Source organism: Stegostoma tigrinum, chromosome 50 (genome assembly GCF_030684315.1).
Source record: "Stegostoma tigrinum isolate sSteTig4 chromosome 50, sSteTig4.hap1, whole genome shotgun sequence".
Taxonomy (NCBI): Eukaryota; Metazoa; Chordata; class Chondrichthyes; order Orectolobiformes; family Stegostomatidae; genus Stegostoma; species Stegostoma tigrinum.
This window is the reverse complement of record NC_081403.1, coordinates 50,001-77,301: the sequence shown is the minus strand read 5'-3', so window position 1 is coordinate 77,301 and position 27,301 is coordinate 50,001. Positions and strand designations below refer to the sequence as shown.

Sequence of the window (27,301 nt, the reverse complement as noted above, 5' to 3'; positions counted from 1 at the left end):
AGGTGACCGATGGTCAGTGGGGAGTGACGAGCTGGGAAGGGGGAGGTGACCGATGGTCAGTGGGGAGTGACGAGCTGGGAAGCGGGAGGTGACCGATGGTCAGTGGGGAGTGACGAGCTGGGAAGAGGGAGGTGACCGATGGTCAGTGGGGAGTGTCGAGCTGGGAAGCGGGAGGTGACCGATGGTCAATGGGGAGCGACGAGGTGGGAAAGGGGGGAGGTGACCGATGGTCAGTGGGGAGTGACGAGGTGGGAAGTGGGAGGTGACCGATGGTCAGTGGGGAGTGATGAGCTGGGAAGCGGGAGGTGACCGATGGTCAGTGGGGAGTGACGAGCTGGGAAAGGGGGAGGTGACCGATGGTCAGTGGGGAGTGACGAGCTGGGAAGCGGGAGGTGACCGATGGTCAGTGGGGAGTGACGAGGTGGGAAAGGGGGAGGTGACCGATGGTCAGTGGGGAGTGTCGAGCTGGGAAGCGGGAGGTGACCGATGGTCAGTGGGGAGTGTCGAGCTGGGAAGCGGGAGGTGACCGATGGTCAGTGGGGAGTGACGAGCTGGGAAGGGGGAGGTGACCGATGGTCAGTGGGGAGTGTCGAGCTGGGAAGGGGGAGATGACCGATGGTCAGTGGGGAGTGACGAGCTGGGAAGAGGGAGGTGACCGATGGTCAGTGGGGAGTGACGAGGTGGAAAAGGGGGGAGGTGACCGATGGTCTGTGGGGAGTGACGAGCTGGGAAGAGGGAGGTGACCGATGGACAATGGGGAGCGACGAGGTGGGAAAGGGGGGAGGTGACCGATGGTCAGTGGGGAGCGACGAAGTGGGAAAGGGGGGAGGTGACCGATGGTCAGTGGGGAGCGACGAGGTGGGAAGAGGGATGTGACCGATGGTCAGTGGGGAGCGATGAGGTGGGAAAGGGGGGAGGTGACCGATGGTCAGTGGGGAGTGTCGAGCTGGGAAGAGGGATGTGACCGATGGTCAGTGGGGAGTGATGAGGTGGGAAAGGGGGGAGGTGACCGATGGTCAGTGGGGAGCGACGAGGTGGGAAAGGGGGGAGGTGACCGATGGTCAGTGGGGAGTGACGAGCTGGGAAGGGGGAGGTGACCGATGGTCAGTGGGGAGCGACGAGCTGGGAAGGGGGAGGTGACCGATGGTCAGTGGGGAGTGACGAGCTGGGAAGGGGGAGGTGACCGATGGTCAGTGGGGAGCGACGAGGTGGGAAGCGGGAGGTGACCGATGGTCAATGGGGAGTGTCGAGCTGGGAAGGGGGAGGTGACCGATGGTCAGTGGGGAGCGACGAGCTGGGAAGGGGGAGGTGACCGATGGTCAGTGGGGAGTGACGAGATGGGAAGTGGGAGGTGACCGATGGTCAGTGGGGAGCGACGAGGTGGGAAAGGGGGGAGGTGACCGATGGTCAGTGGGGAGTGTCGAGCTGGGAAGGGGGAGGTGACCGATGGTCAGTGGGGAGCGACGAGGTGGGAAAGGGGGGAGGCGACCGATGGTCAGTGGGGAGTGACGAGGTGGGAAGGGGGAGGTGACCGATGGTCAGTGGGGAGTGATGAGGTGGGAAAGGGGGTAGGTGACCGATGGTCAGTGGGGAGTGACGAGCTGGGAAAGGGGGTAGGTGACCGATGGTCAGTGGGGAGTGACGAGCTGGGAAGGGGGAGGTGACCAATGGTCAGTGGGGAGTGATGAGGTGGGAAAGGGGGGAGGTGACCGATGGTCAGTGGGGAGTGTCGAGCTGGGAAGCGGGAGGTGACCGATGGTCAGTGGGGAGTGACGAGCTGGGAAGGGGGAGGTGACCGATGGTCAGTGGGGAGTGACGAGCTGGGAAGGGGGAGGTGACCGATGGACAATGGGGAGCGACGAGGTGGGAAAGGGGGAGGTGACCGATGGTCAGTGGGGAGCGACGAAGTGGGAAAGGGGGGAGGTGACCGATGGTCAGTGGGGAGTGTCGAGCTGGGAAGAGGGATGTGACCGATGGTCAGTGGGGAGTGATGAGGTGGGAAAGGGGGGAGGTGACCGATGGTCAGTGGGGAGCGACGAGGTGGGAAAGGGGGGAGGTGACCGATGGTCAGTGGGGAGTGTCGAGCTGGGAAGGGGGAGGTGACCGATGGTCAGTGGGGAGTGACGAGCTGGGAAGGGGGAGGTGACCGATGGTCAGTGGGGAGTGACGAGCTGGGAAGGGGGAGGTGACCGATGGTCAGTGGGGAGTGACGAGGTGGGAAAGGGGGGAGGTGACCGATGGTCAGTGGGGAGTGACGAGCTGGGAAAGGGGGGAGGTGACCGATGGTCAGTGGGGAGTGACGAGCTGGGAAGCGGGAGGTGACCGATGGTCAGTGGGGAGTGACGAGCTGGGAAGCGGGAGGTGACCGATGGTCAGTGGGGAGCGACGAGGTGGGAAAGGGGGGAGGTGACCGATGGTCAGTGGGGAGTGACGAGCTGGGAAGCGGGAGGTGACCGATGGTCAGTGGGGAGTGACGAGGTGGGAAAGGGGGGAGGTGACCGATGGTCAGTGGGGAGTGACGAGCTGGGAAGCGGGAGGTGACCGATGGTCAGTGGGGAGTGTCGAGCTGGGAAGGGGGAGGTGACCGATGGTCAGTGGGGAGTGATGAGGTGGGAAAGGGGGGAGGTGACCGATGGTCAGTGGGGAGTGACGAGGTGGGAAAGGGGGGAGGTGACCAATGGTCAGTGGGGAGTGACGAGCTGGGAAGCGGGAGGTGACCGATGGTCAGTGGGGAGTGACGAGCTGGGAAGCGGGAGGTGACCGATGGTCAGTGGGGAGTGACGAGGTTCATGGGGCCCCGGTCACATGCTTCAGGCTCTCACTGTGTCACTGTGGCTCCTACCCACAGACCTGTGAAGCAGCTTTCGCCACGAAAGACCGCCTGCGAGCTCACATGATCCGACACGGGGAGAAGGTACCGTGCCACGTGTGTGGGAAGTTGTTAAGTGCTGCCTACATCACAGACCATATGAAGGTTCACAGTGAGGGACCTAACCATACGTGTGACATCTGTAACAAAGGTAAGTGAGACACTGAACCCACTGACAGACCTTGTACCTAACCCCGTGCTGTCCCGCAGAGTGTTGGATTGTTGGGAGGGGCAGTATAGAGGGAGGTATCTAACCCCGTGCTGTCCCTGACCCTGGGAGCATTGGATGGGGGAGACAGTGTAGAGGGAGCTTTACGCAGTGTCTGGCTGTGTGCCACAATGAGATTGAACTGTGGAGGAGGAATCACAGCATGAATCTGACATCGTGGTGAGGATCTAGAATGGTCATGGATTCCCCACCACCATCCGCTGTCTGTCTGTCTGTGTCTTGTGATCCCGGAGCAGAAACCCCGTCTGATTTCTCTTCTGTCTCTCTCCCTGTCTCTGTGTCTCACCGTCTCTGCGTGTCTCTCTCTCTCAGTGTGTGTCTCTGTCTCTCTCTTTCTCAATGTCTGTCTCTCTCTCTCTCTGCCCCCATCTCTCCATCTCTCTCTCTCACTGTCTCTGCATGTCTCTCATTCTCTGTTGCTGATTCTCTCTCTCTTTTTCTCGGTGTGTGTCTCTCTCTCTCTCCCCCTCTCCATCTCTCTCTCTCCCCCTCTCCATCTCTCTCTGTCTCTCTCTCTCTCTCTCACTGTCTCTGCATGTCTCTCATTCTCTGTTTCTGATTCTCTCTCTCTTTTTCTCGGTGTGTGTCTCTCTCTCACTGCCCCTCTCCATCTCTCTCTGACTCTCTCTCTCTCTCTCTCTCTCTCTCTCTCTCTCACTCACACTGTCTCTGCGTGCCTCTCTTTCTCAGTGTGTGTGTCTCTCTCTCTCTCCCCCATCTCTCTGTCTCTCTCTCTCATTGTCTCTGCATGTCTCTCTCTCTCAGTGTCTCTCTCTCTCTCTCTCTTTCTCTCTCTCAGTCTCTCTGTGTCTCTTTCTCTGTGTGTCTCTCTCCCTGACTCTGTCTGCCCCCCCGCCTCAGTCTTTGCCTCCCCTCACTCCCCACCATCTCTATCTTTCTCTTTCTCTCTCCTCGTGTCTCTCTCCCCCCGCCCACCTCTGGCTGTACCTCCTCTCTCTCTCTCTCCCCCCCCGCCCTGCTCCCTCCCCCATCTCTCTCCGTGTCTCTGTCTCACCCAGGAATCAGTGAACCGTGATCAGAAGCAGGCACCTTGTTAATTCTCTGTTAGTCAGTTAGGTTTTGTCTCGTCACACACTCTTGCTCTCTTCTCTGGAATTTAAGCTCTCCTCTGTTTTCTCTCTCTCTCATCCTGTCTCCCGCAGGTTTCACCACGGTGGCGTACCTCCGGGTCCACGCGCGGAAACACCACGGCATCAGTTTGCTACAGCCCTACCGCTTCGTGTGTGAACAGTGTGGCATCTACTGTCACACCCAGGTGCAGCTGAACGGGCACAAGGGGACCCACGAGAGGCCAGCAGAAGCTGCGGCACTTGGCCTGAACTGTGCCTCCAACAACCAGCCCCAGCTCCTGCTGTGAAAAGGCAAGAAGGCTGGTTCCCACTCAGCGGTGTGTGCCTTAGACACCACAGGGACACCCCGATCGAGAAAACGTGGGGAATGCACCCAGGACAGGGAGACGGTGGGGGGTGGGGCAGTGGTGGAATCACACAGGGTTCCCATTCCTGATCCCTGGGTTGAGGGCAGCTGGGGGGAGGGTGGGGGGGAATCAGACAGGGTTCCCTCTCCTGATCCCTGGGTTAGACGGCGGTGGGAGATCAGACAGTGTTCCCTCTCCTGATCCCTGGGTTAGAGTGCGGCGGGGAAGATCAGACAGTGTTCCCGCTCCTGATCCCTGGATTAGAGGGCCGGTGGGGGGGAGATCAGACAGTGTTCCCGCTCCTGATCCCTGGGTTAGAGGGCGGGGGGAGATCAGACAGTGTTCCCGCTCCTGATCCCTGGGTTAGAGGGCGGGGGAGGATCAGACAGTGTTCCCGCTCCTGATCCCTGGGTTAGAGGGCCGGCGGGAGGGTGATCAGACAGTGTTCCCGCTCCTGATCCCTGGATTAGAGGGCCGGTGGGGGGGAGATCAGACAGTGTTCCCGCTCCTGATCACTGGGTTAGAGGGCTGGGAATAAATCAGACAGTGTTCCCGCTCCTGATCCCTGGGTTAGAGGGCAGCGGGGGACATCAGACAGTGTTCCCGCTCCTGATCCCTGGGTTAGAGGGCCGGTGGGAGGGGGATCAGACAGTGTTCCCGCTCCTGATCCCAGGGTTAGAGGGCGGGCGGGGGGTAAATCAGAGAGTGTTCCCCTCCTGATCCCTGGGTTAGAGGGCCGGGGATAAATCAGACAGTGTTCCCGCTCCTGATCCCAAGGTTGGAGGGCTGGGAATAAATCAGACAGTGTTCCCGCTCCTGATCCCTGGGTTAGACGGCCGGTGGGAGGGAGATCAGACAGTGTTCCCGCTCCTGATCCCTTGCTTAGAGGGCGGGGGGTAAATCAGACAGTGTTCCCGCTCCGGATCCCTGGGTTAGAGGGCGGGGGGAGATCAGACAGTGTTCCCGCTCCTGATCCCTGGGTTAGAGGGCGGGGGGTAAATCAGACAGTGTTCCCGCTCCTGATCCCTGGGTTAGATGGCGGGGGGAGATCAGACAGTGTTCCCGCTCCTGATCCCTGGGTTAGAGGGCGCTGGGGAGTCAGACAGGGTTCCCGCTACTGATCCCTGGGTGAGAGAGAGAGGGTATATCATAGAGAGTTCCCACTCCTGATCCCTGGATTAGAGGGCTGGCGGGAGGGAGATCAGACAGTGTTCCCGCTCCTGATCCCTGGTTTCGAGGGCGGGGGGGTAATGGGGTAATCAGACAGTGTTCACGCTCGTGATCCCTGGGTTAGAGGGCCGGGGGGAATCAGACAAGGTTCCCCCTCCTGATCCCTGGGTGAGCGGCTTGTGGGGGACGGGGGAGGTCAGACAGTGTTCTCGTCCTGATCCCTGGGTTAGAGGGTGGGGGGTAAATCAGACAGTGTTCCCGCTCCTGATCCCAGGGTTAGAGGGCAGTGGGGGAGATCAGACAGTGTTCCCGCTCCTGATCGTGGGTTAGAGGGCAGTGGGGGAGATCAGACAGTGTTCCCGCTCCTGATCCCAGGGTTAGAGGGCGGGCGGGGGGTAAATCAGACAGTATTCCTGCTCCTGATCCCTGGGTGAGAGAGAGAGGGTATATCATACAGAGTTCCCGCTCCTGATCCCTTGGTTAGAGGGCCTGCGGGAGGGAGATCAGACAGTGTTCCCGCTCCTGATCCCTGGGTGAGAGAGAGAGGGTATATCATACAGAGTTCCCGCTCCTGATCCCTGTGTTACAGGGCGGGGGGTAAATCAGACAGTGTTCCCGCTCCTGATCCCTGGGTTAGCGGGCGGCGGGGTAAATCAGACAGTGTTCCCGCTCCTGATCCCAAGGTTGGAGGGCCGGGGATAAATCAGACAGTGTTCCCGCTCCTGATCCCAAGGTTGGAGGGCCGGGGATAAATCAGACAGTGTTCCCGCTCCTGATACCTGTGTTAGAGGGCGGGAGTGAGATCTGACAGTGTTCCCGCTCCTGATCCCTGGGTTAGAGGGCGGGGGGGTAAATCAGACAGTGTTCCCGTTCCTGATCCCTGGGTTAGAGGGCGGGGGGTAAATCAGACAGTGTTCCCGCTCCTGATCCCTGGCTTAGAGTGCGGCGGGGAAGATCAGACAGTGATCCCGCTCCTGATCCCTGTGTTAGAGGGCGTGGGGTAAATCAGTCAGTGTTCCCGCTCCTGATCCCTGGGTTAGAGGGCGGGGGGTAAATCAGACAGTGTTCCCGCTCCTGATCCCTGGGTTAGAGGGCGGGGGGAGTAATCAGACAGTGTTCCCGCACCTGATCCCTGGGTTAGAGGGCGGGGGGTAAATCAGACAGTGTTCCCGCTCCTGATCCCTGGGTTAGAGGGTGGGGGGTAAATCAGACAGGGTTCCCGTTCCTGATCCCTGGGTTAGATGGTGGGGGGTAGATCAGACAGGGTTCCCGCTTCTGATCCCTGGGTTAGAGGGCCGGCGGGAGGGAGATCAGACAGTGTTCCCGCTCCTGATCCCTGGATTAGAGGGCCGGCGGGAGGGAGATCAGACAGTGTTCCCGCTCCTGATCCCAAGGTTGGAGGGCTGGGAATAAATCAGACAGTGTTCCCGCTCCTGATCCCTCGGTTAGAGGGCGGGCGGGGGGTAAATCAGACAGTGTTCCCGCTCCTGATCCCTCGGTTAGAGGGCGGGTGGGGGGTAAATCAGACAGTGTTCCCGCTCCTGATCCCTCGGTTAGAGGGCGGGGGGGGTAAATCAGACAGTGTTCCCGCTCCTGATCTCTCGGTTAGAGGGCGGGGGGGTAAATCAGACAGTGTTCCCATTCCTGATCCCTGGGTTAGAGGGCGGACGGTGGATAAATCAGACAGTGTTCCCGCTCCTGATCCCTGGGTTAGAGGGCCGGCGGGAGGGAGATCAGACAGTGTTCCCGCTCCTGATCCCTGGATTAGAGGGCGGGTGGTGATCAGACTGTTTTCCCGCTCCTGATCACTGGGTTAGAGTGCGGCGGGGAAGATCAGACAGTGTTCCCGCTCCTGATCCCTGGGTTAGAGGGTGGGGGGTAAATCAGACAGGGTTCCTGCTCCTGATCCCTGGGTTAGAGAGCGGGGGGGTAAATCAGACAGTGTTCCCGCTCCTGATCCCTGGGTTAGAGGGCGGGAGGGAGATCAGACAGTGTTCCCGCTCATGATCCCTTGCTTAGAGGGCGGGGGGAGATCAGACAGTGTTCCCCCTCCTGATCCCTGGATTAGAGGGCGGGGGGTAAATCAGACAGTGTTCCCGCTTCTGATCCCTGGGTTAGAGTGCGGCGGGGAAGATCAGACAGTGTTCCCGCTCCTGATCCCTGTGTTAGAGGGCGGGGGGTAAATCAGACAGTGTTCCCGCTCCTGATCCCTGGGTTAGAGGGCGGGGGGAGTAATCAGACAGTGTTCCCGCTCCTGATCCCTGGGTTAGACGGCGGGGGGAGTAATCAGACAGTGTTCCCGCTCCTGATCCCTGGGTTAGAGGGCGGGAGTGAGATCAGACAGTGTTCCCGCTACTGATCCCTGGGTTGAGGGCCGGCGGGAGGGAGATCAGACAGGGTTACCGCTCCTGATCCCAAGGTTAGCTGGCCGGGGATAAATCAGACAGCGTTCCCGCTCCTGATCCCTGGGTTAGAGGGCAGCGGGGGAGATCAGACAGTGTTCCCGCTCCTGATCCCTGGGTTACAGGGCGGGTGGTGATCAGACTGTGTTCCCGCTCCGGATCCCTGGGTTAGAGGGCGAGGTGTAAATCAGACAGTGCTCCCACTCCTGATACCTGTGTTAGAGGTCGGGGGGTAAATCAGACAGTGTTCCCGCTCCTGATACCTGTGTTAGAGGGCGGGGGGTAAATCAGACAGTGTTCCCGCTCCTGATACCTGTGTTAGAGGGCGGGGGGTAAATCAGACAGTGTTCCCGCTCCTGATACCTGTGTTAGAGGGCGGGGGGTAAATCAGACAGTGTTCCCGCTCCTGATACCTGTGTTAGAGGGCGGGGGGTAAATCAGACAGTGTTCCCGCTCCTGATCCCTGGGTTAGAGGGCGGGGGGGTAAATCAGACAGTGTTCCCGTTCCTGATCCCTGGGTTAGAGGACCGTGGGGTAAATCAGACAGTGTTCCCCTCCTGATCCCTGGGTTAGAGGGCGGGGGGTAAATCAGACAGTGTTCCCGCTCCTGATCCCTGGGTTAGAGGGTGGGGGGTAAATCAGACAGTGTTCCCCTCCTGATCCCTGGGTTAGAGGGTGGGGGGTAAATCAGACAGTGTTCCCGTTCCTGATCCCTGGGTTAGAGGGCAGCGGGGGACATCAGACAGTGTTCCCGCTCCTGATCCCTGGGTTAGAGGGCCGGGGGTAAATCAGACAGTGTTCCCGCTCCTGATCCCTGGGTCGGAGGGCCAGCGGGATGCAGATCAGACAGTGTTCCCGCTCCTGATCCCTGGGTTTGAGGCAAGCGGGAGGTAGATCAGACAGTGTTCCCACTCCTGATCCCTGGGTTAGAGGGCCGGCGGGAGGGTGATCAGACAGTGTTCCCGCTCCTGATCCCTGGATTAGAGGGCCGGTGGGGGGGAGATCAGACAGTGTTCCCGCTCCTGATCACTGGGTTAGAGTGCGGCGGGGAAGATCAGACAGTGTTTCCGCTCCTGATCCCTGGGTTAGAGGGCGGGGGGTAAATCAGACAGTGTTCCCGCTCCTGATCCCTGGGTTAGAGGGCAGCGGGGGACATCAGACAGTGTTCCCGCTCCTGATCCCTGGGTTAGAGGGCGGGGGATAAATCAGACAGTGTTCCCGCTCCTGATCCCTGGGTTAGAGGGCCGGTGGGAGGGGGATCAGACAGTGTTCCCGCTCCTGATCCCAGGGTTAGAGGGCGGGCGGGGGGTAAATCAGAGAGTGTTCCCCTCCTGATCCCTGGGTTAGAGGGCCGGGGATAAATCAGACAGTGTTCCCGCTCCTGATCCCAAGGTTGGAGGGCTGGGAATAAATCAGACAGTGTTCCCGCTCCTGATCCCTGGGTTAGACGGCCGGTGGGAGGGAGATCAGACAGTGTTCCCGCTCCTGATCCCTTGCTTAGAGGGCGGGGGGTAAATCAGACCGTGTTCCCGCTCCTGATCCCTGGGTTAGAGGGCGGGGGGAGATCAGACAGTGTTCCCGCTCCTGATCCCTGGGTTAGAGGGCGGGGGGTAAATCAGACAGTGTTCCCGCTCCTGATCCCTGGGTTAGATGGCGGGGGGAGATCAGACAGTGTTCCCGCTCCTGATCCCTGGGTTAGAGGGCGCTGGGGAGTCAGACAGGGTTCCCGCTACTGATCCCTGGGTGAGAGAGAGAGGGTATATCATAGAGAGTTCCCACTCCTGATCCCTGGATTAGAGGGCTGGCGGGAGGGAGATCAGACAGTGTTCCCGCTCCTGATCCCTGGTTTCGAGGGCGGGGGGTAATGGGGTAATCAGACAGTGTTCACGCTCGTGATCCCTGGGTTAGAGGGCCGGGGGGAATCAGACAAGGTTCCCCCTCCTGATCCCTGGGTGAGCGGCTTGGGGGGGACGGGGGAGGTCAGACAGTGTTCTCGTCCTGATCCCTGGGTTAGAGGGTGGGGGGTAAATCAGACAGTGTTCCCGCTCCTGATCCCAGGGTTAGAGGGCAGTGGGGGAGATCAGACAGTGTTCCCGCTCCTGATCGTGGGTTAGAGGGCAGTGGGGGAGATCAGACAGTGTTCCCGCTCCTGATCCCTGGGTTAGAGGGCCGGTGGGAGGGGGATCAGACAGTGTTCCCGCTCCTGATCCCAGGGTTAGAGGGCGGGCGGGGGGTAAATCAGAGAGTGTTCCCCTCCTGATCCCTGGGTTAGAGGGCCGGGGATAAATCAGACAGTGTTCCCGCTCCTGATCCCAAGGTTGGAGGGCTGGGAATAAATCAGACAGTGTTCCCGCTCCTGATCCCTGGGTTAGACGGCCGGTGGGAGGGAGATCAGACAGTGTTCCCGCTCCTGATCCCTTGCTTAGAGGGCGGGGGGTAAATCAGACCGTGTTCCCGCTCCTGATCCCTGGGTTAGAGGGCGGGGGGAGATCAGACAGTGTTCCCGCTCCTGATCCCTGGGTTAGAGGGCGGGGGGTAAATCAGACAGTGTTCCCGCTCCTGATCCCTGGGTTAGATGGCGGGGGGAGATCAGACAGTGTTCCCGCTCCTGATCCCTGGGTTAGAGGGCGCTGGGGAGTCAGACAGGGTTCCCGCTACTGATCCCTGGGTGAGAGAGAGAGGGTATATCATAGAGAGTTCCCACTCCTGATCCCTGGATTAGAGGGCTGGCGGGAGGGAGATCAGACAGTGTTCCCGCTCCTGATCCCTGGTTTCGAGGGCGGGGGGTAATGGGGTAATCAGACAGTGTTCACGCTCGTGATCCCTGGGTTAGAGGGCCGGGGGGAATCAGACAAGGTTCCCCCTCCTGATCCCTGGGTGAGCGGCTTGGGGGGGACGGGGGAGGTCAGACAGTGTTCTCGTCCTGATCCCTGGGTTAGAGGGTGGGGGGTAAATCAGACAGTGTTCCCGCTCCTGATCCCAGGGTTAGAGGGCAGTGGGGGAGATCAGACAGTGTTCCCGCTCCTGATCGTGGGTTAGAGGGCAGTGGGGGAGATCAGACAGTGTTCCCGCTCCTGATCCCAGGGTTAGAGGGCGGGCGGGGGGTAAATCAGACAGTATTCCTGCTCCTGATCCCTGGGTGAGAGAGAGAGGGTATATCATACAGAGTTCCCGCTCCTGATCCCTTGGTTAGAGGGCCTGCGGGAGGGAGATCAGACAGTGTTCCCGCTCCTGATCCCTGGGTGAGAGAGAGAGGGTATATCATACAGAGTTCCCGCTCCTGATCCCTGTGTTACAGGGCGGGGGGTAAATCAGACAGTGTTCCCGCTCCTGATCCCTGGGTTAGAGGGCGGCGGGGTAAATCAGACAGTGTTCCCGCTCCTGATCCCAAGGTTGGAGGGCCGGGGATAAATCAGACAGTGTTCCCGCTCCTGATACCTGTGTTAGAGGGCGGGAGTGAGATCTGACAGTGTTCCCGCTCCTGATCCCTGGGTTAGAGGGCCGGGGGTAAATCAGTCAGTGTTCCCGCTCCTGATCCCTGGGTTAGAGGGCCGGGGGTAAATCAGTCAGTGTTCCCGCTTCTGATCCCTCGGTTAGAGGGCGGGTGGGGGGTAAATCAGACAGTGTTCCCGCTCCTGATCCCTCGGTTAGAGGGCGGGGGGGGTAAATCAGACAGTGTTCCCGCTCCTGATCCCTCGGTTAGAGGGCGGGGGGGTAAATCAGACAGTGTTCCCATTCCTGATCCCTGGGTTAGAGGGCGGACGGTGGATAAATCAGACAGTGTTCCCGCTCCTGATCCCTGGGTTAGAGGGCCGGCGGGAGGGAGATCAGACAGTGTTCCCGCTCCTGATCCCTGGATTAGAGGGCGGGTGGTGATCAGACAGTGTTCCCGCTCCTGATCACTGGGTTAGAGTGCGGCGGGGAAGATCAGACAGTGTTCCCGCTCCTGATCCCTGGGTTAGAGGGTGGGGGGTAAATCAGACAGGGTTCCTGCTCCTGATCCCTGGGTTAGAGAGCGGGGGGGTAAATCAGACAGTGTTCCCGCTCCTGATCCCTGGGTTAGAGGGCGGGAGGGAGATCAGACAGTGTTCCCGCTCATGATCCCTTGCTTAGAGGGCGGGGGGAGATCAGACAGTGTTCCCCCTCCTGATCCCTGGATTAGAGGGCGGGGGGTAAATCAGACAGTGTTCCCGCTCCTGATCCCTGGGTTAGAGTGCGGCGGGGAAGATCAGACAGTGTTCCCGCTCCTGATCCCTGTGTTAGAGGGCGGGGGGTAAATCAGACAGTGTTCCCGCTCCTGATCCCTGGGTTAGAGGGCGGGGGGAGTAATCAGACAGTGTTCCCGCTCCTGATCCCTGGGTTAGACGGCGGGGGGAGTAATCAGACAGTGTTCCCGCTCCTGATCCCTGGGTTAGAGGGCGGGAGTGAGATCAGACAGTGTTCCCGCTCCTGATCCCTGGGTTGAGGGCCGGCGGGAGGGAGATCAGACAGGGTTCCCGCTCCTGATCCCAAGGTTAGCTGGCCGGGGATAAATCAGACAGCGTTCCCGCTCCTGATCCCTGGGTTAGAGGGCAGCGGGGGAGATCAGACAGTGTTCCCGCTCCTGATCCCTGGGTTACAGGGTGGGTGGTGATCAGACTGTGTTCCCACTCCGGATCCCTGGGTTAGAGGGCGAGGTGTAAATCAGACAGTGCTCCCGCTCCTGATACCTGTGTTAGAGGTCGGGGGGTAAATCAGACAGTGTTCCCGCTCCTGATACCTGTGTTAGAGGGCGGGGGGTAAATCAGACAGTGTTCCCGCTCCTGATACCTGTGTTAGAGGGCGGGGGGTAAATCAGACAGTGTTCCCGCTCCTGATACCTGTGTTAGAGGGCGGGGGGTCAATCAGACAGTGTTCCCGCTCCTGATCCCTGGGTTAGAGGGCGGGGGGGTAAATCAGACAGTGTTCCCGTTCCTGATCCCTGGGTTAGAGGACCGTGGGGTAAATCAGACAGTGTTCCCCTCCTGATCCCTGGGTTAGAGGGCGGGGGGTAAATCAGACAGTGTTCCCCTCCTGATCCCTGGGTTAGAGGGCGGGGGCGTAAATTTAGACAGTGTTCCCGCTCCTGATCCCTGTGTTAGAGGGCGGGGGGTAAATCAGACAGTGTTCCCGCTCCTGATACCTGTGTTAGAGGGCGGGGGGTAAATCAGACAGTGTTCCCGCTCCTGATCCCTGGGTTAGAGGGCGGGGGGTAAATCAGACAGTGTTCCCGCTCCTGATCCCTGGGTTAGAGGGCGGGGGGTAATCAGACAGTGTTCCCCTCCTGATCCCTGGGTTAGAGGGTGGGGGGTAAATCAGACAGTGTTCCCGTTCCTGATCCCTGGGTTAGAGGGCGGGGGGTAAATCAGACAGTGTTCCCGTTCCTGATCCCTGGGTTAGAGGGCGGGGGGTAAATCAGACAGTGTTCCCGCTCCTGATCCCTGGGTTAGAGGGCGGGGGGTAAATCAGACAGTGTTCCCGCTCCTGATCCCTGGGTCGGAGGGCCAGCGGGATGCAGATCAGACAGTGTTCCCGCTCCTGATCCCTGGGTTTGAGGCAAGCGGGAGGTAGATCAGACAGTGTTCCCACTCCTGATCCCTGGGTTAGAGGGCGGGGGGGGTAAATCAGACAGGATTCCCACTCCTGATCCCTGGGTTAGAGGGCCGGCGGGAGGGTGATCAGACAGTGTTCCCGCTCCTGATCCCTGGATTAGAGGGCCGGTGGGGGGGAGATCAGACAGTGTTCCCGCTCCTGATCACTGGGTTAGACGGCCGGTGGGAGGGAGATCAGACAGTGTTCCCGCTCCTGATCCCTTGCTTAGAGGGCGGGGGGTAAATCAGACAGTGTTCCCGCTCCTGATCCCTGGGTTAGAGGGCGGGGGGAGATCAGACAGTGTTCCCGCTCCTGATCCCTGGGTTAGAGGGCGGGGGGTAAATCAGACAGTGTTCCCGCTCCTGATCCCTGGGTTAGATGGCGGGGCGAGATCAGACAGTGTTCCCGCTCCTGATCCCTGGGTTAGATGGCGGGGGGAGATCAGACAGTGTTCCCGCTCCTGATCCCTGGGTTAGAGGGCGCTGGGGAGTCAGACAGGGTTCCCGCTACTGATCCCTGGGTGAGAGAGAGAGGGTATATCATAGAGAGTTCCCACTCCTGATCCCTGGATTAGAGGGCTGGCGGGAGGGAGATCAGACAGTGTTCCCGCTCCTGATCCCTGGTTTCGAGGGCGGGGGGGTAATGGGGTAATCAGACAGTGTTCACGCTCGTGATCCCTGGGTTAGAGGGCCGGGGGGAATCAGACAAGGTTCCCCCTCCTGATCCCTGGGTGAGCGGCTTGGGGGGGACGGGGGAGGTCAGACAGTGTTCTCGTCCTGATCCCTGGGTTAGAGGGTGGGGGGTAAATCAGACAGTGTTCCCGCTCCTGATCCCAGGGTTAGAGGGCAGTGGGGGAGATCAGACAGTGTTCCCGCTCCTGATCGTGGGTTAGAGGGCAGTGGGGGAGATCAGACAGTGTTCCCGCTCCTGATCCCAGGGTTAGAGGGCGGGCGGGGGGTAAATCAGACAGTATTCCTGCTCCTGATCCCTGGGTGAGAGAGAGAGGGTATATCATACAGAGTTCCCGCTCCTGATCCCTTGGTTAGAGGGCCTGCGGGAGGGAGATCAGACAGTGTTCCCGCTCCTGATCCCTGGGTGAGAGAGAGAGGGTATATCATACAGAGTTCCCGCTCCTGATCCCTGTGTTTCAGGGCGGGGGGTAAATCAGACAGTGTTCCCGCTCCTGATCCCTGGGTTAGAGGGCGGCGGGGTAAATCAGACAGTGTTCCCGCTCCTGATCCCAAGGTTGGAGGGCCGGGGATAAATCAGACAGTGTTCCCGCTCCTGATACCTGTGTTAGAGGGCGGGAGTGAGATCTGACAGTGTTCCCGCTCCTGATCCCTGGGTTAGAGGGCAGGGGGGTAAATCAGACAGTGTTCCCGTTCCTGATCCCTGGGTTAGAGGGCGGGGGGTAAATCAGACAGTGTTCCCGTTCCTGATCCCTGGGTTAGAGGGCGGGGGGTAAATCAGACAGTGTTCCCGTTCCTGATCCCTGTGTTACAGGGCGGGGGGTAAATCAGACAGTGTTCCCGCTCCTGATCCCTGGGTTAGAGTGCGGCGGGGAAGATCAGACAGTGTTCCCGTTCCTGATCCCTGGGTTAGAGGGCGGGGGGTAAATCAGACAGTGTTCCCGCTCCTGATCCCTGGGTTAGAGGGCGGGTGGTGATCAGACAGTGTTCCCGCTCCTGATCCCTGGGTTAGAGTGCGGCGGGGAATATCAGACAGTGTTCCCGCTCCTGATCCCTGGGTTAGAGGATGGGGGGTAAATCAGACAGGGTTCCCGTTCCTGATCCCTGGGTTAGATGGTGGGGGGTAGATCAGACAGGGTTCCCGTTCCTGATCCCTTCGTTAGAGGGCGGGGGGGTAAATCAGACAGTGTTCCCGCTCCTGATCCCTGGGTTAGAGTGCGGCGGGGAAGATCGGACAGTGTTTCCGCTACTGATCCCTGGGTTAGAGGGCCGGCGGGAGGGAGATCAGACAGTGTTCCCGCTCCTGATCCCTGTGTTTGAGGTCGGGGGGTAAATCAGACAGTGTTCCCGCTCCTGATCCCTCGGTTAGAGGGCGGGCGGGGGGTAAATCAGACAGTGTTCCCGCTCCTGATCCCTCGGTTAGAGGGCGGGTGGGGGGTAAATCAGACAGTGTTCCCGCTCCTTATCCCTCGCTTAGAGGGCGGGGGGGTAAATCAGACAGTGTTCCCGCTCCTGATCCCTCGGTTCGAGGGCGGGGGGGTAAATCAGACAGTGTTCCCGCTCCTGATCCCTGGGTTAGAGGGCGGGTGGGGGGTAAATCAGACAGTGTTCCCGTTCCTGATCCCTGGGTTAGAGGGCGGACGGTGGATAAATCTGACAGTGTTCCCGCTCCTGATCCCTGGGTTAGAGGGCCGGCGGGAGGGAGATCAGACAGTGTTCCCGCTCCTGATCCCTGGATTAGAGGGCGGATGGTGATCAGACAGTGTTCCCGTTCCTGATCCCTGGGTTAGAGTGCGGCGGGCAAGATCAGACAGTGTTCCCGCTCCTGATCCCTGTGTTCGAGGGCGGGGGGTAAATCAGACAGTGTTCCCGCTCCTGATCCCTGGGTTAGAGGGCGGGGGGAGTAATCAGACAGTGTTCCCGCTCCTGATCCCTGGGTTAGAGGGCGGGGGGAGTAATCAGACAGTGTTCCCGCTCCTGATCCCTGGGTTAGAGGGCGGGAGTGAGATCAGACAGTGTTCCCGCTCCCTATCCCTGGGTTGAGGGCCGGCGGGAGGGAGATCAGACAGGGTTCCCGCTCCTGATCCCAAGGTTAGCTGGCCGGGGATAAATCAGACAGCGTTCCCGCTCCTGATCCCTGGGTTAGAGGGCAGCGGGGGAGATCAGACAGTGTTCCCGCTCCTGATCCCTGGGTTACAGGGCGGGTGGTGATCAGACTGTGTTCCCGCTCCGGATCCCTGGGTTAGAGGGCGAGGTGTAAATCAGACAGTGCTCCCGCTCCTGATACCTGTGTTAGAGGTCGGGGGGTAAATCAGACAGTGTTCCCGCTCCTGATACCTGTGTTAGAGGCGGGGGGTAAATCAGACAGTGTTCCCGCTCCTGATACCTGTGTTAGAGGGCGGGGGGTAAATCAGACAGTGTTCCCGCTCCTGATACCTGTGTTAGAGGGCGGGGGGTAAATCAGACAGTGTTCCCGCTCCTGATACCTGTGTTAGAGGGCGGGGGGTAAATCAGACAGTGTTCCCGCTCCTGATACCTGTGTTAGAGGGCGGGGGGTAAATCAGACAGTGTTCCCGCTCCTGAGCCCTGGGTTAGAGGGCGGGGGGGTAAATCAGACAGTGTTCCCGTTCCTGATCCCTGGGTTAGAGGACCGTGGGGTAAATCAGACAGTGTTCCCCTCCTGATCCCTGGGTTAGAGGGCGGGGGGTAAATCAGACAGTGTTCCCGCTCCTGATCCCTGGGTTAGAGGACCGTGGGGTAAATCAGACAGTGTTCCCGTTCCTGATCCCTGGGTTAGAGGGCGGGGGGTAAATCAGACAGTGTTCCCACTCCTGATACCTGTGTTAGAGGGCGGGGGGTAAATCAGACAGTGTTCCCGTTCCTGATCCCTGGGTTAGAGGGCGGGGGGTAAATCAGACAGTGTTCCCACTCCTGATCCCTGGGTTAGAGGGCCGGGGGTAAATCAGACAGTGTTCCCGCTCCTGATCCCTGGGTCGGAGGGCCAGCGGGATGCAGATCAGACAGTGTTCCCGCTCCTGATCCCTGGGTTTGATGCAAGCGGGAGGTAGATCAGACAGTGTTCCTACTCCTGATCCCTGGGTTAGAGGGCGGGGGGGGTAAATCAGACAGGATTCCCACTCCTGATCCCTGGGTTGAGGGCCGGCGGGAGGGAGATCAGTCAGTGTTCCCGCTCCTGGTCCCTGCATTAGAGGGCCGGCGGGTGGGAGATCAGACAGTGTTCCCACTCCTGATCCCTGGGTTAGAGCGCGGGAGGGAGATCAGACAGTGTTCCCGCTCCTGATCCCTGGGTTTGAGGAAAGCGGGAGGGAGATCAGACAGTGTTCCCACTCCTGATCCCTGGGTTAGAGGGCGGGGGGTAAATCAGACAGTGTTCCCGCTCCTGATCCCTGGGTCGGAGGGCCAGCGGGATGCAGATCAGACAGTGTTCCTGCTCCTGATCCCTGGGTTAGAGGGCGGGGGGAAATCAGACAGTGTTCTCGCTCCTGATCCCAGGGTTACAGGGCGGGGGGCGGAATCAGACAGTGTTCCCGCTCCTGATCCCAGGGTTAGAGGGCGGGGGGCGGAATCAGACAGTGTTCCTGCTCCTGATCCCTGGGTTGGAGGGCCAGCGGCAGGGGAGTTTAGAGAGGGTTCGCCCTCCGCATCGCTCGGTTTGAGGGCCGGTGGGAGGCAGATCAGACAGTGTTCGCGCTCCTGATACCTGGGTTAGCATGTGGGGAGTAAATCAGACAGGGTTCCCGCTCCTGATCCCTGGGTTCGTGGGTGGGGAGTAAATCAGACAGGGTTCCCGCTCCTGATCCCTGGGTTAGAGGGCGGGGAGTAAATCAGACAGGCTTCCCGCTCCTGATCCCTGGGTTAGAGGGCGGGGGGAAATCAGACAGTGTTCCCGCTCCTGATCCCTTGGTTAGAGGGCCGGGGGTTGTGGGGTAATCAGACAGTGTTCCCGCTCCTGATCCCCGGGTTAGAGGGCAGCGGGGGAAGATCAGACAGTGTTCCCGCTCCTGATCCCAGGATTAGAGGGCGGGGGCCGGAATCAGACAGTGTTCCCGCTCCTGATCCCTGGGTTAGAGGGTGGGGGGTAACTCAGACAGGGTTTGCGCTCCTGATCCCTGTGTTGGAGAGAGAGGGTAAATCAGACAGTGTTCCCGCTCCTGATCCCTGGGTTAGAGGGCGGGGGCCGGAATCAGACAGTGTTCCCGCTCCTGATCCCTGGGTTAGAGGGTGGGGGGTAACTCAGACAGGGTTTGCGCTCCTGATCCCTGTGTTGGAGAGAGAGGGTAAATCAGACAGTGTTCCCGCTCCTGATCCCTGGATTAGAGGGCGGGGGCCGGAATCAGACAGTGTTCCCGCTCCTGATCCCTGGGTTAGAGGGTGGGGGGTAACTCAGACAGAGTTCCCGCTCCTGATCCCTGGGTTAGAGGGCGGGAGGGAGATCAGACAGTGTTCCTGCTCCTGATCCCTGGGTTGGAGGGCCAGCGGCAGGGGAGTTTAGAGAGGGTTCGCCCTCCGCATCGCTCGGTTTGAGGGCCGGTGGGAGGCAGATCAGACAGTGTTCGCGCTCCTGATACCTGGGTTGGCATGTGGGGAGTAAATCGGACAGGGTTCCCGCTCCTGATCCCTGGGTTCGTGGGTGGGGAGTAAATCAGACAGGGTTCCCGTTCCTGATCCCTGGGTTAGAGGGTGGGGAGTAAATCAGACAGGCTTCCCGCTCCTGATCCCTGGGTTCGTGGGCGGGGAGTAAATCAGACAGTGCTCCCGCCCTGATCCCTGGGTTAGAGTGCTGGGCGGGGAGATCAGACAGGGTTCCCGGTCCTCTTCCCTTGGTTAGAGGGCGGGGCCGATCAGACACTGTTCCCGCTCCTGATCCCTGGTCTAGAGGGCGGGGGGAGATCAGACAGTGTTCCCGCTCCTGATCCCTGGGTTAGAGGGCTGGGGGAGGGGGAGATCAGACAGGGTTCCCGCTCCTGATCCCTGGGTTAGAGGGCTGGGGGAGGGGGAGATCAGACAGGGTTCCCACTCCTGATCCCTGGGTTAGAGGGCCGGGGGAGGGTTAGATCAGACAGGGTTCCCGCTCCTGATCCCTGGGTTAGAGGGCCGGGGGAGGGTTAGATTAGACAGGGTTCCCGCTCCTGATCCCTGGGTTAGAGGGCCGGGGGAGGGTTAGATCAGACAGGGTTCCCACTCCTGATCCCTGGGTTAGAGGGCCGGGGGAGGGGTAGATCAGACAGGGTTCCCCCTCCTGATCCCTGGGTTAGAGGGCCGGGGGAGGGTTAGATTAGACAGGGTTCCCGCTCCTGATCCCTGGGTTAGAGGGCCGGGGGAGGGTTAGATCAGACAGGGTTCCCACTCCTGATCCCTGGGTTAGAGGGCCGGGGGAGGGTTAGATCAGACAGGGTTCCCGCTCCTGATCCCTGGGTTAGAGGGCCGGGGGAGGGTTAGATTAGACAGGGTTCCCGCTCCTGATCCCTGGGTTAGAGGGCCGGGGGAGGGTTAGATCAGACAGGGTTCCCACTCCTGATCCCTGGGTTAGAGGGCCGGGGGAGGGTTAGATCAGACAGGGTTCCCCCTCCTGACCCATGGGTTAGAGGGCTGGGGGAGGGGTAGATCAGACAGGGTTCCCCCTCCTGATCCCTGGGTTAGAGGGCCGGCGGGGCAGCGTGAGATCAGACAGTGTTCCCGCTCCTGATCCCTGGGTTAGGGTTCCTGCTCTGGATCGCTGGCTTGGAGAGGGAAGGAGGGAATCTGCCAGGGTTCCTGTTCCAGGTACAGTCATAGATAGATCAGCTGCACAGCAGCAAGTGGGGAGGTGATGGCCTCAGGGTATTATCACTGGACTGTTAATCCAGAGACCCTGATTACGTGCTGGGGACCCGTGTTCAAATCCTGCCACAGCTGGTGGTGGAATTTGTATTCAATAAAGTATCTGGAATTGATCTAATGATGACCATGAATCCATTGCAGATTGTCGGGAAAAACCCACCTGGTTCACTCATGTCTTTTAGGGAAGGAAACTTACCTGTTCTGGTCTATGTGAGAGTCCAGACCCACAGCAATGAGGTTGACTCTCAACTTCCCTCTGCGCAGTTAGGGATGTACAATAAATGCTGCCTGGCCAGGGCCTCACCCCATGAATGAATAAAGGAAGTGATAGAGCAAGCTCTGCCATGTCCAGTTGTGAATGGTGGTGGACAGTTTTAAACAACTCTCTGGAGGAGGAGGCTCCACAAACTATCCCCATCCTCAGTGATGGAGGAGCCCAGCACCTCAGCGCAAAAGACAAGGCTGAAGCTTTCACAGCAATCTTCAGCCAGACGTGCCGAGTGGATGATCCATCTCGGCCTCCTCCAGTGGTCCCCAGTCTTCAGCCAATTCCGTTCACTCCACGTGATATCAAGAAATGGTTGGAGACACTGGACACTGCGAAGGCTCCGGCCCCCGACAATATTCCGACAATAGTACTGAAGACTTGTGCTCCAGAACTTGCTGTTCCATAGCCAAGCTGTTCCAGTACAGTTAACACTGGGATCTACCCGGCAATGTTTAAAATTCCCCAAGTATTTCCTGTACACAAAAAGCAGGACAAATCCAACCCCAGCCAATTCCTGCCCCATCAGTCTCTTATCGATCATCAGTAAAGTGATGGGAGCTGTCAGTAACAGCGATATCAAGCAGCACCTGCTCAGTGACACCCAGTTTGGGTTCCACTGGGGCCAGTCAGCTCCTGACCTCATTACATCCTTGGTTCAAACATGGATAAAAGAGCTGAATTCCACGGGTGAGGTGAGAGTGACAGCCCGTGACCAAGGCTGTATTTGACCGAGTGTGGGATCAAGGAGCCCTGGCAAAACCAGAATCAATGGGCATCAGGGTCAAACTGCCCGCTGGTTGGAGTCATACCTGAGGCTTAGGACGTGGTGGTGGAGGTGGGAGGTCAGTCATCTCGGCTCCAGGGTATCTCAGCGGGAGCTCCTCAGGGTAGTGTCCTGGGCCCAACCACTCTCCCTCCATCATCAGGTCAGAAGTGGGGACGTTTGCTAATGATTGCCCAATGTTCAGCACCATTCGTGACTCCTCAGATATTGAAGCAAGTCCATATCCAAATGCAACAAGGTCGGGACAATATCTAGGGTTAGCCCAACAAGTTGCAAGGAACATTCGTGCCACACAAATGCCAGGCTATGACCGTCACCAGTAAGAGACAGTCTAACCACTCTCCCTGCACATTCAGTCGTAGTTTTTATTATTTAACCTGTTTATCCAATCAACCTGGTCAAAAATGTTATTGCATATGTGGGTGGGACTTAATCCTGTGGCTACAAGAGCAGGTGAGAGGCTGGGAGTCCTGCAGAGAGTAACTCCCCTCCTGACCACCACCACCCCCCGATCCCCACCCTCCAAACGCCTGCCCCACCATCGAAAAGGCACAAGGCAGGAGTGTGAGGGAACAGTTCCCACTTGCTCCTGGATGGGGGCAGCTCCGACAGCACTCGAGAAGCTCAACACCGCCCCAGGGACAAAGCAGCCCCGCCCACCCCCACACCCTCTATTGGTACCACACCCACAAACATCCACCACCCCCGAGGCTGAGCCGCAGCAGAGCGTACCATCTGCAGAGACTCACCAAAGATCCTCAGGAGGCACCTTCCAAACCCTGCGACCCACTTCCATCCAGAAGGACAAGGGGCAGCAGATACATGGGAACAATCCCCCCCCCCCCCCGCAAGTTCCCACCTGAGCCCCTCCCCATCTGGGCTCGGAAATATATCGGCCGTTCCCTCAGTGTGGCTGGGGCACCGTCCTGGAATTCCCTCCCTGAGGGCACTGTGCGGGGTGTCCCTACGCCACACAGGAAGGACTGCAGTGGTTCAAGAAAGCAGCTCACCCCAACCTTCTCCGAAGACAGTAAATGCTGGGCCCACGTCCTGTGAAGGGATTTTGAAAAACCACTGTGACATCTGGGGTATATATATCCAGTAGTGAAGGGGTCTCACCATAATTGAGACATATAAAATAATCAGAGGGTTAGATAGGGTGGATAGGGAGAGCCTTTTTCCTAGGATGGTGACGGCGAGCATGAGGGGGCATAGCTTTAAATTGAGGGGAGAAAGATATAGGACAGATGTCAGAGGTAGTTTCTTTACTCAGAGAGTAGTAAGGGTATGGAACGCTTTGCCTGCAACGGTAGTAGATTCGCCAACTTTAGGTACATTTAAGTCGTCATTGAATAAGCACATGGACGTACATGGAATAGTGTAGGTTAGATGGGTTTGAGGTCGGTATGACAGGTCGGCACAACATCGAGGGCCAAAGGGCCTGTACTGTAATGTTCTATGTTCTATATTGGGGAAGTGCTGCCCTGGGACATCCTAACAGCTGTAACCTATTGGTTCCCACAGGGTTCTGGTGATGTCTGTCCATTCGCTGAAGAACTGAGTTCCATTTCTCCCGGGACCAGCTGGGGTGGAGAATGTGTCTTGTCCTGGAACTTGGCCCTGTTACACCGAACCTCATCAACAACCTCCAAATCTGCAGGACGACCGGAGGAGAGGGAGACAGAGCCTGAGAGACCGGCAGGGGGGGACAGAGAGAGCACAGGCAGAAGCTGGCCCGATCAAGACTGAGGAGGGAGAGAGAGAGACAGAACAGGCGGAGAGAGAGTCAGAGAGGAAGACGACAGATGGGGAGTTGCAGATACCACGAGAGACAGACAGAGAAAGAGAAACAGAGTGAGAGACATACAGATAGAGAAAGACAGAGTGAGAGAGAGAAACAGAGTTGGAGAGAGTGCAGGGGTTGACGGAGACTGAACAGGGGAAGGTAGAGTTAGAGATGAGAACAAGGCAGAGAGAGAGAGAGATGGGAGGAAAATAAGACTTCTGATGTCTCTCTCTCTCCCTCCACGTCCTCCTTGTCCCCACCCACCAAATATAAACACAGGGAGGCCCTGCGTGGGGATCTTGCTGCTTTCACCAGGTCCCTAGACAGACAGCCCTTTTGAATGGGGGTGATGGAGAACCCTATGGCTGAGGCGTAGGGAGATGTTTCTGAATTTACATCGCAGCCTCAGACTCGACAAGCCTGTGAATCTGGGTTTTTAATTCCACCCTCCACTGTCTGTATTGGTCAGTTTGTGACTTTCGCCTTGTCAGCGCAACAGTGACGCTGCGTGTAGCAGGGAGCCTCCAGCAGCATGTCTCTCCCAGGAGATAGCACCAGCTCATCCCCCCAAAAACACACCTGGCATTGTCCTGTCGCAGCAGGGAGTCACTGCCGTGCCCCGGGGAGAGTTGGTGTTCCACAGGGAGCTGTGTCTCTCGGATATCATACTGATCTGTTGCTGTGCCATGGGAGTCAGAAGCTGCTGCTGTTCTGATGGACTGGGCCTTTCCCACTGGCCACTGCCAGTGTACAGTCCTCAAGGTCAGAAATCACACAGCACCAGGTTCTAGTCCAACAGGTTTATTTGAAACCACAAGCTTTCAGAGCCTCGCTCCTCCCTTCAGGCTGTCAGCGTTCTGACTGCTGATCCTTGGGCTCTAAGAGGGAGGTGGGGAGATTAGTTGAGTCTGAGCTCTATAACACCATCTCATTTACTGTTCTGTTTTTATCTGTGTGTGTGAGGAGGGGGTCGGCAGGGCTGGGTTGTACTGTGTGCGAGGGGGAGGGGGAGGGGAAGGTGTCGATAAGGTTCCTCACACCATTGCATTCTGTATTTGTGAAGATACTGGGGGCATTTTGTTTAATAAATAAAACACTCCTCCAACCCGGGTGTCAGCTCTGAGAGTCATTTCACTTGCAGAATCACTTCTTCCACCATGGAGCGGGCGATTCGGGACACTGTCTGATGTTAATGCTCTGAAGGAACCAGAACCATTCCACTGACCCTGCCTCCCCCCGCTATCGCAGCACGTCTAAACCACTTCCTTCAGGAGAACTTCCATGCCTCACCCATCTCTGCCCCCCGCCCCCGTTTCTTCTCTCTCACACCCTCTTTCTTCTCCTTATCCTGCAGTCTGTCCTCTCTCTGGGTCACTCTCTCTCTCCCTTTGTCCCTCTCTCTCCCCTCCCCTCTCTCTCTCTCAGTCCCCCTCTTTCTCTCCCCTTGTCCCTCTCTCTCCCCTCCCCTCCTTCTCAGTCCCCCTCTTTCTCTCTCCTTGTCCCTCTCTCTCCCCTCCCCTCTCTTTCTCTCTCCTTGTCCCTCTCCCCTCCCCTCTCTCTCTCTCAGTCCCCCTCTTTCTCTCTCCTTGTCCCTCTCTCTCCCCTCTCTTTCACATCCCTCTCTCTCTCTCAGTCCCTCTCTCTCCCCTCCCCTCTCTCTCTCTCAGTCCCCCTCTTTCTCTCTCCTTGTCCCTCTCTCTCCCCTCTCTCTTTCACATCCCTCTCTCTCCCCTTGTCCCTCTCTCTCCCCTCCCCTCTCTCTCTCAGTCCCCCTCTTTCTCTCCCCTTGTCCCTCTCTCTCCCCTCCCCTCTCTTTCTCAGTCCCCCTCTTTCTCTCTCCTTGTCCCTCTCTCTCCCCTCTCTTTCACATCCCTCTCTCTCTCTCAGTCCCCCTCTTTCTCTCTCCTTGTCCCTCTCTCTCCCCTCTCTCTCTCTCTTTCACATCCCTCTCTCTCTCTCTCAGTCCCTCTCTCTCCCCTCCCCTCTCTCTCTCAGTCCCCCTCTTTCTCTCTCCTTGCCCCTCTCTCTCCCCTCTCTCTCTCTTTCACATCCCTCTCTCTCTCTCAGTCCCTCTCTCTCCCCTCCCCCCCCTCTCTCTCTCAGTCCCCCTCTTTCTCTCTCCTTGTCCCTCTCTCTCTCTCAGTCTCTCTCTCTCACTCACTCCCTCTCTTTCTCTCTCCTTGTCCCTCTCTCTCCCCTCTCTCTCTCTCTCAGTCCCTCACTTTCTCTCTCCTTGCCCCTCTCTCTCTCTCCCCTCTCTCTCTCTCTCACTCACTCCCTCTCTCTCTCCTTGTCCCTCTCTTTCTCTCTCCATGTCCCTCTCTCTCTCTCTCAGTCCCTCTCTTTCTCTCTCCTTGTCCCTCTCTCTCTCTCTCAGTCCCTCTCTTTCTCTCTCCTTGTCCCTGTCTCTCTCTCAGTCCCTCTCTCTCTCCTTGTCCCTCTCTCTCACGTCCCTCTCTCTTTCTCAGTCCCTCTCTCTCCCCTCCCCTCTCTCTCTCTCAGTCCCCCCTCTCTCTCAGTCCCTCTCTTTCTCTCTCCTTGTCCCTCTCTCTCTCCTCCCCTCAGTCCCTCTCTTTCTCTCTCCTTGTCCCTCTCTCTCTCAGTCCCTCTCTTTCTCTCTCCTTGTCCCTCTCTCTCCCCTCCCCTCCCCCCCCCTCTCTCTCAGTCCCTCTTTCTTTCTCCTTGTCCCCCTCTCTCCCCTCCCCCTCTCTCTCAGTCCCTCTCTTTCTCTCTCCTTGTCCCTCTCTCTCCCCTCCCCTCCCCCCCTCAGTCCCTCTCTTTCTCTCTCCTTGTCCCTCTCTCTCTCAGTCCCTCTCTTTCTCCTTGTCCCTCTCTCTCCCCTCCCCCCCCCTCTCTCTCTCTCAGTCCCTCTCTTTCTTTCTCCTTGTCCCCCTCTCTCCCCTCCCCTCTCTCTCTCTCTCAGTCCCTCTCTTTCTTTCTCCTTGTCCCTCTCTCTCCCCTCCCCCTCTCTCTCAGTCCCTCTCTTTCTCTCTCCTTGTCCCTCTCCCCTCCCCTCTCTCTCTTAGTCCCTCTCTTTCTCTCTCCTTGACCCTCTCTCTCTCAGTCCCTCTCTTTCTCCTTGTCCCTCTCTCCCCTCTCTCTCTCTCTCAGTCCCTCTCTTTCTCTCTCCTTGTCCCTCTCTCTCCCCTCCCCTCTCTCTCTCTCTCTTTCTACTCCCCTCCCTCCCTGCCCCTGCCCCCAATCAGATTACCCACCATCCCTTAGGTCAGGAAACCTGCCCTCTTTACCCAAACTGACCTACACGTGACTCTGCAACAATGTGGGTGATTCTGTCACGGGCGCAGGGACTCGCCCCATTTTGAAATTCAGACTCGGTTGTAACAGGATAATAAAATGTGGGGCTGGATGAACACAGCAGGCCAGGCAGCATCTCAGGAGCACAAAAGCTGACGTTTCGGGCCTAGACCCTTCATCAGAGAGGGGGATGGGGGGAGGGAACTGGAATAAATAGGGAGAGAGGGGGAGGCGGACCGAAGATGGAGAGCAAAGAAGATAGGTGGAGAGAGTGTAGGTGGGGAGGTAGGGAGGGAATAGGTCAGTCCAGGGAAGACGGACAGGTCAAGGAGGTGGGATGAGGTTAGTAGGTAGCTGGGGGTGCGGCTTGGGGTGGGAGGAAGGGATGGGTGAGAGGAAGAACAGGTTAGGGAGGCAGAGACAGGTTGGACTGGTTTTGGGATGCAGTGGGTGGAGGGGCAGAGCTGGGCTGGTTGTGTGGTGCAGTGGGGGGGAGGGGACGAACTGGGCTGGTTTAGGGATGCAAGTAGGGGAAGGGGAGATTTTGAAGCTGGTGAAGTCCACATTGATACCATTGGGCTGCAGGGTTCCCAGGCGGAATATGAGTTGCTGTTCCTGCAGCCTTTCGGGTGGCATCATTGTGGCACCGCAGGAGGCCCATGATGGACATGTCATCTAGAGAATGGGAGGGGGGAGTGAAAATGGTTTGCGACTGGGAGGTGCAGTTGTTTGTTGCGAACTGAGCGGAGGTGTTCTGCAAAGCGGTCCCCAAGCCTCCGCTTGGTTTCCCCAATGTAGAGGAAGCCGCACCGGGTACAGTGGATGCAGTATACCACATTGGCAGATGTGCAGGTGAACCTCTGCTTCATGTGGAATGTCATCTTGGGGCCTGGGATGGGGGTGAGGGAGGAGGTGTGGGGGCAAGTGTAGCATTTCCTGCGGTTGCAGGGGAAGGTGCCG

At 58.5% G+C, this 27,301-nt stretch overlaps 1 protein-coding gene across 3 annotated transcripts in view; it reads left to right on the top strand.

Annotated features, from left to right (window-relative positions):
* The window catches only part of mazb (MYC-associated zinc finger protein b (purine-binding transcription factor)), a 58,243-nt gene extending 34,100 nt beyond the window's left edge, over nucleotides 1–24,143 (top strand). For 2 of the 3 annotated variants that reach the window (XM_059643250.1, XM_059643248.1), the window contains exons 4-6: nucleotides 2,849–3,020; nucleotides 4,262–4,480; nucleotides 22,825–24,142. In XM_059643250.1, the coding sequence (XP_059499233.1) occupies nucleotides 2,849–3,020; nucleotides 4,262–4,476 (387 nt within the window). In that variant the 3' untranslated portion in view covers nucleotides 4,477–4,480; nucleotides 22,825–24,142. Of the gene's footprint in view, nucleotides 1–2,848; nucleotides 3,021–4,261; nucleotides 4,507–22,824 lie in introns of all 3 variants that reach the window. The other variant, XM_059643249.1, reaches the window with a different exon arrangement.
* The last annotated feature ends 3,158 nt before the right edge of the window (nucleotides 24,144–27,301 follow it).